The 13,716-nt window shown below is 42.8% G+C and overlaps 2 protein-coding genes across 7 annotated transcripts in view; one reads left to right on the top strand and one right to left on the bottom strand.

The window, feature by feature from the left end:
- LOC133080959 (C-C motif chemokine 4) overlaps window positions 1-13,716 on the bottom strand; it is a 174,085-nt gene that overhangs the window by 36,869 nt on the left and 123,500 nt on the right. For 3 of the 6 annotated variants that reach the window (XM_061177148.1, XM_061177150.1, XM_061177149.1), the window contains one exon: window positions 13,381-13,438. The exons of the other annotated variants lie outside the window; for them this stretch is intronic. In XM_061177148.1, the coding sequence (XP_061033131.1) occupies window positions 13,381-13,438 (58 nt within the window). The remainder of the gene's footprint in view (window positions 1-13,380; window positions 13,439-13,716) is intronic. 6 annotated transcript variants of the gene reach the window in all.
- Window positions 7,912-9,261, top strand: LOC133079677 (C-C motif chemokine 3). Its single transcript, XM_061175281.1, has 3 exons — window positions 7,912-7,987; window positions 8,641-8,755; window positions 9,171-9,261. Exons 1-3 carry the CDS (start codon window positions 7,912-7,914, stop codon window positions 9,259-9,261), a joined length of 282 nt encoding a protein of 93 aa, XP_061031264.1.

Raw genomic sequence — 13,716 nt, 5'->3', positions numbered from 1 at the left:
ACCACTGTGCCACCAGGGAAGCCCTACACAGTAGGTATTAATAAGTGTCCAAAGGCAGCCCAAACTACCAGTTTTAATGGGAGGGGGTGTGATAGGTAACATGGACTCAGGATGTGAAGTCCATTTAGCCAAATGAGGAATGAATGAACTAGGCATCTGACACTCTATCCAGAATATGATTCCCCAGCCTTGATGGGAATCTCTCCTCCTCCTTCTTCTTCCTCAACCCACATGCCCAGTGGTTTCATGGTAAAGGATACTCTTCTAGGACTCAGCTCTTTCCAGCTCAGGGATGTGAGAAGTGACAGCGAGAGTTAACCATGGTTCCAGAGAGCCCCATGGGCATACTGTGGGCCACCCCCTCACTCCTGAGCTGGGAAGTCCTCCACTTCCCCTCACTCGTGCTGATAAGAGGTTTCCCCTCCCACGCCCTTGACGGCCACTGTGCTCGACACTCCATCCTGGGAATTTTCACATCTGTTTTGTCATTTTGTCCTCCCAGCCTCCCCAGTGGTCCTGAAAGCAGGACCACTGGTCACAGCAGTAACAAGACTTTCCAAAGGTCCTAGTACTTTTGATTTCCCTCAGCATATCCATGTTTATGGTTTTATCTGATCCCAATCTGTTTTGCCATGGCTCAGATTAGGAAGCAAGACCTAGAAAAGTTAAAAAACTTGATTAAGTTTACATAGGATATGTGTCAAGACCCAATTTCTTCCAACTCCTGGTCCAGAGATGACTAAACTTCTTTGACAGGTGTGACCCTTTGAGATCACACGTGGGAAGTCTCTGAAGGTACCAGACTCTCAGAAGAGATTACAAACCTGCTGAGGAGCAGGAAGCAGAGGTAGGCAATCCCGACATTCTGTGCTTTTGTGGAAGGAGAGCGCTGAGATGCAAGTGTAGGGGAGACCATTGGGTGTCAGGACCAAGAGACTTAGCCACTAGGAAGTGGAGTGCCCGGAACTAGAGAATTCCTTGTGCATGAATGTTGCAACTGCAAAGCCAAGGTGAGCTGGAATATATGTTCGTTCTGCCAAGACAATAAACTAAGAAGAGGTAAATCCTTTAGTCTTGCCAATATGGTAGCCAAATCCCTTGGGGAGAATGGGAGCAGAAACTGGATTGTAGATTGAAGAAATAAGTACACAGTTATTTGAAGTGCAGGTTTCAGGATGGAGTCCATAGGACAGTGAGCTGGTTGAAGCCATTCATCAGTGATGGCTACACTCTTCTTAAAGTGGAAATGTGCCTTCGTCACCGGCCATAGCCTGCTCTTCAGCTGTCAAAGGTGAAGGGCAGGGCTTCCCTGGTGGTGCGGTGGTTAAGAATCCGCCTGCCAGTGCAGGGGACACGGGTTTGAGCCCTGGTCCGGGAAGATCCCACATGCTGAGGAGCAACTAAGCCCGTGCGCCACAACTACTGAGCCCGCGCTCTAGAGCCTGCGAGCCACAACTACTGAAGCCCGTGTGCCACAACTACTGAAGCCCGTGTGCCACAACTACTGAAGCCCACACACCTAGAGCCCGTGCTCCGCAACAAGAGAAGCCATGACAATGGGAAGCCTGCGCACCGGAACAAAGAATAGCCCCTGCTCGCCGCAACTAGAGAAAGCCTGCGCACAGCAACGAAGACCCAATGCAGCCAAAAATAAATAAATTTAATAAAAAAGAAAAACTTTATGAAAAACAAAATTAGCATGCATGATGTTTCAGTGTGGGGATATTCCAAGCTTTTATACCAAAATTTATATTTAACCATTCTGTTACTTAGCCCATTCAGGTTGTTCTAACTTTCCTCTATTCTAAATTGAGCTAAGACCTGAAGGATGATTAACCAGGAAGAGTGTGAGGGTGGGGTCATTCAGGCGAAGAACAAGAGACCCATGCTTTTTAAAATATATAAAATAGATTACTTGAAATATTTCAGTTATAATGATAATAGTAACTAACACATAACACTTACTATGAGCCAGTCATGTTCTAAGCCTTTATAGATATTAATGCATTTCATCCTCACAGCAGTGCTCTGAGGTAGGTACTGTTATTATCCCCTTTCACACATGAGGACACTGAAGCACAGAGAGGTAAGTAACCTACTGAAGGGTAAATAACACACAGCTCGTACATGATAGATTTGGAAATGACACCAAGAAGGTATGGCTCCAGAGCGTAAATAAATCAGAAAAGGGAAATGTGTTTCTTATAAATTTATGTTAAAAGTTTAACAGCCAAAGTTGTGTTATTATGATGTAAAATATCTTTCGGTTTTGCATTTTGCATGTCTTTGAATAGTGCAATCCATGGATTTCTCTCTTTTCCTTAGAAAATTAAGGGAATTAAACAGTGGTTTCCTTTATTTGTTCTAAATACTAATCTCTGCAGCTTTCACGGGATATACCCATGCTTATAGAATTTCACTCTGTCCTGTGATCTACAAGAAGGGGAAATTGTGCTTTGCCAAGTGACACCTTGTTCATAAAAAGCAGAGCAGAGACCTGTATTTTTAAGGAATCACATGTAGTTTAGAGAGCTGAGTCTTTGTTTCCAGGAAGTCTGAAGGTGGCAAGAAACAAGGCCAAAGGGGGAGACAGAGGTCAGGTCACAGAGGGGAAGCTTCCATTTCATGCTGGACACAAGGTAGACTGAAGGGTTTTCAACAGAGAGAGACAGAGACCAATTTGAACAAAATCACTTCAAATGCCTTGTGTTGGACAAGTTGAAGAGAGGCAACTGGAGGAAAAAACAATTGACAGGACACTCTTAGAGTTGTCATGACAAGAAGTGACAAGGACCCACCTAAGACAGTGGCAATGGGAAAGATGAGAAGTAGATACACTTAATTTCAAGTATACAACAGAGTCAGTAGTTGAATAGATGGAGGAGATGAGGGGGAAGGAGAAGTCAAGGGTGACTCCCAGCTTTCTGGCTTGGAAGCTTGGTAAGAGGGAATGCTTTTTACTGAGTTACAGAAGGAGGAGCGGGGGACAGGTGGAAGGATCTAATCCAGTACCAAGATGTACGCCCTGATCTGTGCGCATGTGCACACACACACACACACACACACACACAAAATGGCCAGAGGAGAATGACAAGAAGAACTCAAGATAGGAAGGGGCCTGGCTGCAGAAAGAAGGGGCTGCGTCAGTGAGACACTGTCTCTCTAGGATGCTAGAATGGGGCCCCCAGGATATTTTCTCTGCCCTTGTGAAAGGCAGGGCCAAGCCTGCTGCAGCCTGACTCTGCGGACCACAGCTGAAAAAAAGGAGGCCAAGGCTGGGCCAAAAAAGGGTGTCATTATCAATGAGCCCATCCATGGAACCACTGCTGCCAAAGGGAGAGATCTGAGATTGACGCCTGGGGATGTAGAGCTATGGGACCGGAAACTGGAAGGAAACCAATCCATCAGGACCAGGGCACAGGAAACAACGAGGAGGTGAGCAGAGCCAGACAAGGCAGAGGTGCTGCAGAACCTGAATTATTCAGCCAGAATTCCCTGTTCTCATGGCTGGGACGTTCTGCTGGACTGAGGTGGGGCCTCAAAGAGGCTGGAATGAACCAGAAAGCTAGGACACAAATCAAGCCCCTCCATGCTGAAGGATCCACCATGTTGACCGTTGGCTAATTTCTGTGATCACCACTTAAGAGATCTTGGTGGTCCCCAAAGATCAAGACCTTGACACCATGGCCTTTCTGATCCTTTATATAATATTAGTATTTCAACTCCCTAGTGAGACGTTGGCCATAATACATACTGTTAGTCAAATTAATGAACCATTCATTCACCAAATACTTATTAATGCATTGCGGTTATTGTTGGAGATACATTGTTAAATAATGCAGACGCTGAAATGTAAAACTGACTAATTCCATCTCTCTGATCCTGGGCAAGTCATTTCACCTGGGAACATTAATTTACCTCCTAGGAAATGTCTGAGACCCTCCCAACTCAACCATCCTAAGGCTTCCTTACATTATTCATTCAATATGTGCATATGGAGCACATACTTTGCATACAAGTATGTTATTTTCCTGATTCAAATAAAAACATATATGACAAAGAGCTATTTCCTGGTTTTAGGATTGATATGAAAAATCTTACAAATATATAATCACTAAGATAGAATTTTATATTTATCAAAAAGAACAAAATTATAAGAAATAGAGACTATGTCAGAAAATTAACCATGTTATAATCAACATGTGTTAGAATTTGGTTTAAGTCCACCAAGACATGGTATGAATTTGGTTTAAAATCAACGGGACATGCAATAGGCACATGAAAAGATGCTCAACATCACTAATTATTAGAGAAATGCAAATCAAAACTACAATGAGGTATCACCTCACACCGGTCAGAATAGCCATCATTAAAATGTCTACAAATAATAAATGCTGGAGAGGGTGTGGAGAAAAGGGAACCCTCTTACACTGTTGGTGGGAATATAAATTTGTACAGCCACTATGGAAAACAGTATGGAGGTTCCTTAAATAACAAAAAATAGAGTTACCATATGATCCAGAAATCCCACTCCTGGGCATGTATCCGGAAAAGATGAAAACTCTAATTCGAAAAGAAATAAGCACCCCAATGTTCACAGCAGCACTATTTTCAATAGCTAAGACATGGAAGCAACCTAAATGTCTATTGACAGATGAATGAATAAAGAAGATGTGGTATACACACACACAAACACACACACACACGCACGCACAATGGAATACTACTCAGCCATAAAGAATGAAATAATGCCATTTGCAGCAACATGGATGGACCTAGAGATTACCATACTAAGTGAAGTAAGTCAGAGAAAGACAAATATCGTATGATATCACTTATATGTGGAATCTAAAATATGATACAATGAACTTATTTACAAAACAGAAACAGACTCACAGACATAGAAAACAAACTTATGGTTACCAAAGGGGAAAGGCAGGGGCGGGGTGGTGGAAGGGATAAATTAAGGAGTTTGGGATTAGTGGATACAAACTACTATATATAAAATAACAAGGACCTACTTATAGCACAGGGAACTATATTCAATATCTTGGAATAAACCTTAACAGAAAAGAATATGAAAGAATATATATAACTGAATCACTTTGCTGTACACCAGAAACTAACACAACATTGTAAATCCACTATACTCCAATAAAAATCTAAAAATAAATTAAAAATAAATAAAATCAACAGGTCATGGTCTAGATTTTTGAAGAGACAATTACATAGATAACTATCACACAATGTGGAAAGTGCTGTAATGGCAGAGGTAAATAATAAAGTCCGTTATCAGAAACGTGATTGATTCAGCAGTTTCCATTTCCTTCTTCTCACCCTCAACTCAGAGACGCCTGCTCTCAGAAACTAAATCACGAGTGTGAAGGGGGTTCCCCCAGGAAGTAAATGAGGGAATTCAATTCGGGGTATCAATTGAGGGCTGGGGCAGAGGGGGTGGACGTGAGGAGGAGGCATTGTCTGTGACCTAGAGTTTCCAGTGAAGCAAATGATAGACTCCTTTTTTTGGAATTGACAGTAATAAAGGAAGACAGCTGGATGCTACAGCCCCAGTGAAACCTGCCATTGCCCCAAATCTTGCCTTTGCTGCACCTCCCTCGGACCAGCATTAGCAGTCATAGGGATGGGATGGAAACACAGCCCATGTGTTTTAAGAGAAGTAACTCTACAGACACAGGAAGGACAGAATTCCTAAGGTGTGGTCTCACTTTGCTTATGTCTTATCTCCTCCATTGCTCTAACTCCTTTTGGGGGAATTCAAAGCCCTCTTGGTTTGGTCCTAATGTAGCTTCTTCATCCATATTTGCCCCTCCACTGTGCAGCTACTCTGAAGGACTCACTCCTCCCTCTGACCCAGCAATTTCACACCTGTGACTCTGCGTTAGCTGGCCAAGCCATCTACTGCCACACCATCTATATATGTTCAAATCCTGTGTCTCTTTCAAGACCCAATCAAAATTCCATCCCTTCCGTGACACCTTTCCCTATCCTCCTAAGGGAGACCATGACTCCCTCTTCCTCACATTCTGAGCTTTCATTTATTTTTCTCCTAAGAATCTTAGCACTTTCTGTTAAGTGCTGTGGTTACCTGTTTATACTCTACCTGCTCCTACTAGACTGGGGGCACCTAGAGGATAAAGATCATTAGAAAGGATAAACCATAATTCAAAAGAATATATATATATATATATATATATATATATATATATAACTGAATCACTTTGCTGTATAGCAGAAATTAACACAATATTGTAAATCAACTATACTTCAATAACATTTTTTAAAAGTTCATTAGAAAGAACTAAATCTATTTCTCAATGTAAAATGTGATTTATGCCCATTAATTCTGTAATAATAAATAATAAAGGATGGAAAAGAAAATATATACGTCTGGCTAAGAAAGTATACTCTTTCACACCACTGAAATTATGAGTTGAAAAGAATAGGAAAGGAACACTGCTCCAAATTTGGCATTACTTATGGAAATATCTTACAGGTTCCTCAAAATAGTTCAGAGAAATGGAAATCAAGACTTCATTTTAGCAAAGGCCATTTGAAAGAAACCTTAGTATATTTATCCAAAAATTCTTTCAAATTAAACAATTGCCAACAACCTACCTTCCAACTGGTGGTGTTGGAAATGTTTTAAGACAGAATGTGTTCATAAATCTGTGGGCTGACCAGGAAGGTAATACATTCTTACTCCAAAAAAATTGAGAAAATTCCAGAAAAAAAGGAAAACAAAATCGCCCATTCATCTGTCACACAACGTTAAGTACTAATGATGCTTTGGCCATTTATTTGCAATGCTTTTTATTTTTTCCATGCCTAGACCATATATCCGTGTGTGTGTATACACACACACACACATATTTATGGTTACAATATTTATCGTATATGTGTATATACACATATACACACATATATATTTGTATAATTCTTCATCTTATACAGCTGGTACAATTTTTATCTTACTTTTTGACAACTGATCTTATGATTATATTTATGCTACTTCATTTAGTTTAAGGGCTTAATAAAAAACATTCCAGTGGATATATCATAACTGACTTTATCATTCCCTGATAGAGGAAAATTTAGGTTTCCTTATTTAGAGTTCTAAATGTTGCTGGGTCAGCACCTTCCTGTCTGAAGATGCCTCCATATTTGGGCTTGTTTCTTTAGAACTCCTTCCTAGAAATGTGATCTCTAGGTTAGTGGGTATAAATATTTTTAGGCTCCTGACATATTAACACCCACATCTAACGTCTCTTTATGATTTTCAACTAGTGTTTAACCCAGTGTCCCTGGTCACTCGGTGACTGATGAATGGACAAATGATGGAAACATGACCTCATGCTTCCTAGCCCTCTAGCGGGGATTCCTTGATTCAGTCCCTTGCAACCAAGGGAAGCTTGTGCCACCCTCCAGGGCAGTATCACACCTGCCCTATCCTTGTGGTTAGAGCAGCTGGGGAAACACAGCAGTTTCAGCTCTGTGGAAAGGTCAGAGCTGGAGAATTTGTTAGGGGAAGGGACCAGCTGAGAATAGCCCTGGGTGGACACACACTCCCCCCCACCGCTGCTCACAGGGGAAACCATTTCCTCACATGAAACCAGAACAAGTCATGCGTTGCGGGCTGAGACTTGTAGCTGACAGCAGCTATTCTTGGATATCCTGAGCCCCTGCGGTTGCCACGGACCCTGAGTTATGAAACACTCAGTGTGAAAGCATCACTATGCTTAAAAATTTCCTTCCTCACTCCCAGATTCCATTTCCCCATCCATCAGGGCTGCCTATAAAGAGCTGGGGAGATGGCCTCTCACTAAAGAAGGACGCAGGCAGCAGCGAGCGCCCAGTCCCACACTCAAGGCCACACTCTGTCTGTTCAGCATCATGAAGGTGCCCGCAGCTGCCCTCGCCGTCCTCCTCTGCCCCATGGCCCTCTGCAGCCAGGTCTTCTCGGCACCACGTGAGTCTGTGCAGTAGTTGCAGGGGTCCCCATGCCAAACTTTACTTGGCCTTGAGAGCCCCCAAGAGAAAATAAAGATCTTCTTAAAGGGTTATGAAACATTTTGGCCTTTCTCTTCAAGATTTTTATTTTTATCTTTATAAAGGGGTCCTCAGATCTGGAGCCAGGGTTGGGGAGGTACAGTCCCATTTTACAGATGGCAAAATGGGGACCTAAACAAATGAGTTGGCAAGAGGCAGAATCCAAATCTGGTTACCGCCCCGTGGTGTCAGTCTTCCAGTAACTCACCCTAGGTCCCCCCAAGAGTTTGTCCCTTGGATGTCTTATGAGAGCTGTCCAAGGTATTTCTTTTGCTGGGGTGTGACTTCTTGAACCAGAAACAATTTCCTGAAGGGAGATGTGATAAGAACAGTCTGTTTGGATGTCTGGAGCACACAGAGAAAGAGAGAGCCCACAGTGAAGAGTCAAAAATAAAGAAGGATGCAGACAGAAACAAGGACAGAGACAGGGATATTTCTAGGCAAAAATGCCCAGCGCCTTCCAGTGACCTGTCGCCCAGTCTGTGCCCTAAGCCAGTCTGTCTCTCTCCTTCCGAGTCTTCCTCATCCCCTTCTGAACTATGACTCAGCCTCATTCTGTCCCTTCCTCCACAGTTGAGGCTGACACCCTAACGGCCTGCTGCTTCTCCTATACCGCCTGGCAGCTTCCTCGCAAATTCGTAGCTGACTATTTTGAGACCAGCAGCCAGTGCTCCAAGCCCGGTGTCATGTAAGTGCCAGTCTTCCTGCCCACCTCTAGGGAGATGGGGTGTTGGATGGGAGTCAGCACCCAAGGGCACAGATAGGCCTGGGGCGCCATCCTGGCAAGCCCAGCCCTCCGGGGCCTACCAAGTATACAGGACCCAGGTCTCTGAGCTGTGACCCGACCTGGCCAGGCTTGCAGAGTCAGGGGGTGCTAGGCCAGCCCAGAGGGAGGGAGGGGAAGAAGGAGGCTGCATCCTCTGCATCCTCTGAGGGGCCCCCTGAGTCAGGGAGAGCGTCTCTCTGGACTGAGGTAGGCAGAGTGGCCCCGAGGGAGTGGCAAGCCCTGGGCCTCCCAGGAGAGAGGGGTGGAGGGGCCACAGGGAGCCCAGGATCCCCCTGCTGGATTCCTCAGTGTGTAATCCTTTTGTCCTTCTCCAAAGCTTCCAAACCAAAAGAGGCCGGCAGCTCTGTGCCAACCCCAGTGAGGACTGGGTCCAGGAATACATCACCGACCTGGAGCTGAATGCCTGAGTGGCCTGGAAGCTTTGAGGAACCCAGTGACCTCAGTGGCCCGACTGGGCAGCAGGGGTCTGAGCCTTGCAAATACCCCTGTCACCTCCACAGCTACCTCTCCTGTGCGCTGGTTGTTTCCAAACAGCAACACTCCGGGACTCGTTCCTAACTTAGATTGCAACTTATTTATATATAATATTAATATTTAATTTTTGTAATTTAATTTCAATGTCCCACTGTGTCTGGGACTGTGTGATCCAAGAGGTCCCAAGACACGTTTTCACAGACCTTCCCTTCCCCATTCGCTTGCACTCTGGTGACAATTGACTGTCGGCAGCTTGTTCTATGCAGAGATGATGCCAATGCCACCAGACTGACAATTGTGTACTGGATGTTTCCATTCAGTGCTGTGTTCAGCAAAGCAAAATAATAAAGATGTTCTTTTGAAAAGTAAACTGGCATTGAGTTTGGTTTTGTTTATCTGGCAAATCAGAATCACTGGTTGACTTTCTCTGAAAGACAAATATACGATATCGCTTATATGTGGAATCTAGAAAAATGGTACAAATGAACCTATCTACAAAACAGAAATTGAGTCACAGATATAGAAAACAAACTTATGGTTACCAATGGGGAAGAGGGGGATAAATTGGGAGATTGGGATTGACATATACACGTTACTATATATAAAAGATAACTAATAAGAACCTATTGTATAGCACAGGGAACTCTATTTGGTGCTCTGTAATGACCTGTATGGGAATGGAGTCTAGAAGAGAGTGGATATGTGTATATGTATGGCTGATTCACTTTGCCATACAGCAGAAACTAACACAACATTGTAAATCAACTATACTCCAATAAAAAAATTAACTAAAAAAAAGAATCACAGGTTGACAGGAATAGTAGGTTAAAGAATAGGAAGATGGGAAATGGAGGGAAATTGGGAGAGATGGAAGGGGGCTACCACAGAGCTACTCTGCTTTACACTTGTGAATGAAAAATGTTGCCTGCTGTATCAGTAAACAAAGAATGTTGCAGCCATCAAGCCATCACCTTACAGCTGCCCGGGAGGTAAGCCCTGAGGGAATTTAGGATAGAAACAGGTTGCCCACCATCTAGCAGTCAGCTGCTGCTGCCACCCCCAATGGTGCATCCTGAGGAGACTCAGGATGAGAAATCACAGGATACTGGCCCCAGATAGCTGAGGTTCATATCAAAAGAATGATTTCTGTGAGCCCAGGCTCCTGCACCTTCCCATACATACAAAAGCACTAAATTCCTTGAGATAGCTGCTTTTCTTTAATTAACAGTAATCTTTTGATGTTCCGACTACCTGGTCTTTGTTGCAAAAACTCCTATATATCCCGGCTCCCCCCTTGCCTCTTCAGAGCAGTGCCTCAGAGTTATCTGAGGTGCTGGGTCCCGGGCTTAAGTACTCAGTTTTGTCCATCAATAAAACTTAACTCTTGGGGCTTCCCTGGTGGCACAGTGGTTGAGAGTCTGCCTGCCAATGCAGGGGACACGGGTTTGAGCCCTGGTCTGGGAAGATCCCACATGCCGCGGAGCAACTGGGCCCGTGAACCACAACTACTGAGCCTGCGCATCTGGAGCCTGTGCTCCGCAACGAGAGAGGCCGCGACAGTGAGAGGCCCGCGCACCGCGATGAAGAGTGGTCCCCGCTCGCTGCAACTAGAGAAAGCCCTCGCACAGAAATGAAGACCCAACACAGCTAAATAAATAAATTAATTAAATAAATAAATTTATTAAAAAAAAAGGGGGGGGGCAGTGGGGTGGCCTTAGGGGGGAGTTTGCCTTGGAGAGCACAGCCTCACGATTTCACTGCTAGGACTGCATCCCAGAAAAAAAAAACTTAACTCTTAACTTTTAGGTTGTGCATTTTTTTCAGTCAACACACTGGAGCCACATTTCCAGAACATTTAAATTATGACTATTTTATGAATCAAATCATAATGTACATGAATGGATACCATTAAGAAGAGTATTCATAGTACATATTTACAATAAATCAAACTTTCTGAATAACGATGACTAACATATTTGAGACTTACTCCAGGCTGAGTGCTTTTTCTGCAGTGTTCATTTGTTCCTCACAATGAAATAGTATAGTTTAAGTACTATTAATATTCTCATTTGACAGAAGAGTAAACTGGGGCTGTGACTCAGAGAGGTTAAGCAAATCGGCCAAGATCACACAGCAAGTAAGCGGCACAATTGAGTTCCAAAACTAGATTTTGATGTAACTACAGACTTTGCTCTTAACCAGTAACCAAGTTATTTCCCAAAGTGTAATCCACCTGTACTCAAATTACAAGCAATGATTGAAGTTTTTAAGCCACTCACATCAGAATTTTTAGGTGTGGACCTGGGAATTGATATTTCTACCAAGCTTCAGGTGTTCCACATGCATGTTAACAGCTGAGAACCACTGAAAGAGTCAATAGAATTCACTGCTCTTTTCCAAATGCAGTGCATATCTGCATATGGTAACAGGTTTATTGTACATTATTTTCCTGGAATCCATGCTCCACAAAATACATGGCTAATGTTAGAGAAGGAAAAGATAACCAGCCTACATGTGGAGCAGGATTCTGTTTATAGGTTTACTGTGACAACTCAGTTATTTAATAGATAGGTTGCCTGAGTTATAGTTATAACTTTAAGAAATGTACACTGAGCTAGGGTCCTTTTGGCAGAAGGAGGAGAAATTCAAAAGACTTGTGTGAAAACCAAACATGTATTAATTTTTATGACCCACAATTGTTTCATGTTGTTTAAAATAATCTAATTTTTGTACCCCAAATTAGTTTAGAATTGTAGTGATCAAACTTTCAGAGTACAATTCAACACTACTGTTAAGCAAACATTAAAATGCACATACTATCGGACCAAGATACCATTTGCCCTGATTCCATTTCTAGGAATCTGTTTTGTAGCAACACTGCCAGAGGACAAGACTATAGACACAAAGATATTCTTTTTTTTTTTTTTTACATCTTTATTGGAGCATAATTGCTTTGCAATGCTGTGTTAGTTTCTGCTGTATAACAAAGTGAATCAGCTATATGTATACATATATCCCCATATCCCCTCCCTCTTGCATCTCCCTCCTACCCTCCCTATCCCACCCCTCTAGGTCTGATCTCCCTGTGCTATGCAGCTGCTTCCCACTAGCTATCTATTTTACATTTGGTAGCGTATATATGTCAGTGCTACTCTCTCGCTTTGTCCCAGCTTCCCCTTCCCCCTCCCCGTGTCCTCAAGTGCATTCTCTATGTCTTTGTCTTTATTCCTGTCCTGCCCATAGGTTCATCAGACACAAAGATACTCTTTGCAGCACGGTTTGTAAACAGCAAACAAATGGAAACAACCATTTAAATCAGTAGAAGATTACATCAGAAGAGAAATGAGATGCCCACCAATGGACTATTCTGTGGTTAGTAAAAAGGATAACACACATCTATACCTATGGAAAGTGTCCATAATATTAGGTGCAAAAGGTATATCTGTTTACATCTAGTATATGCATAGATACTCTACATATATGCTACAGAACTATATATATTGAACGATATTATTTTTGCTTTTATTTTAAAAAACCATATATACATATATATTTACAAAGGCACATATTTGGAAAGATACATATCAAATAGCTAACTATGGTTTCTGAGAGGAAATGGGATTTTTATCCTTTTTTTTTAAAGGAATGGGGACTCTTCCTTTTTATTTTCTGTACTTTTTATTTGATTTATTTTTCAATGAGCATGTATTGCTCACCTCTCCAGTCTCATCTTACCTACCTTTTGACAGGTGATATTCCATCCATCAAAACTACTTTCTGGTTGGGATTCTGAGTTGACACAAAGAAAAGAGAGCTCAGCTTAGCTCACAGTCTTGATGCCGTAATGGCTTTTATATAATGAGGACAATGCAAGGAACAAGTCCTTTCGCCCAAGGCTTTCATATCACCCACACATGCACACACACACAGAGCTCCTCCTAGAAAACATTTTATAATCCCCTTCCTTTAAGAGGGCCCCATTCCCCTAACACCATTACCACCCACACCATGACAAGTACGAAGATTCTATCAGGAGAATGAGAGGAACAAACCTTGTCCCCAAAGAAGCAGTGAAGCTGTCATCACTTCTTCTCTATTGGCTTCCAGCATCTAGGGACAAACAAAATCTGCTCATTTATGCTGAACTCTTCTCAAGGTCCAGCAGCCCAAAGGCAAATGAAAGCTAACCCGTGCTCAGTCACTCAATACAAGTGTTGTGAACAAAAAATGTAAATAGAATAAAGACCCCTGTGAGGGAACGGGGAGCATGGGAATTGCACTATTAACCAATGTATAGGGCATTTCAGAGTCCGAGACTTGACTGAAATGCTTAGTCAGCCTCTCGGGTTGACCTCCCTGGGGGTTGACCTCCCTGGGGATTGTCCTCT

The sequence above is a fragment of the Eubalaena glacialis genome, chromosome 19 (genome assembly GCF_028564815.1).
Source record: "Eubalaena glacialis isolate mEubGla1 chromosome 19, mEubGla1.1.hap2.+ XY, whole genome shotgun sequence".
In the NCBI taxonomy this organism is placed as follows: Eukaryota; Metazoa; Chordata; class Mammalia; order Artiodactyla; family Balaenidae; genus Eubalaena; species Eubalaena glacialis.
This window is presented reverse-complemented; position numbering and strand designations above follow the sequence as displayed.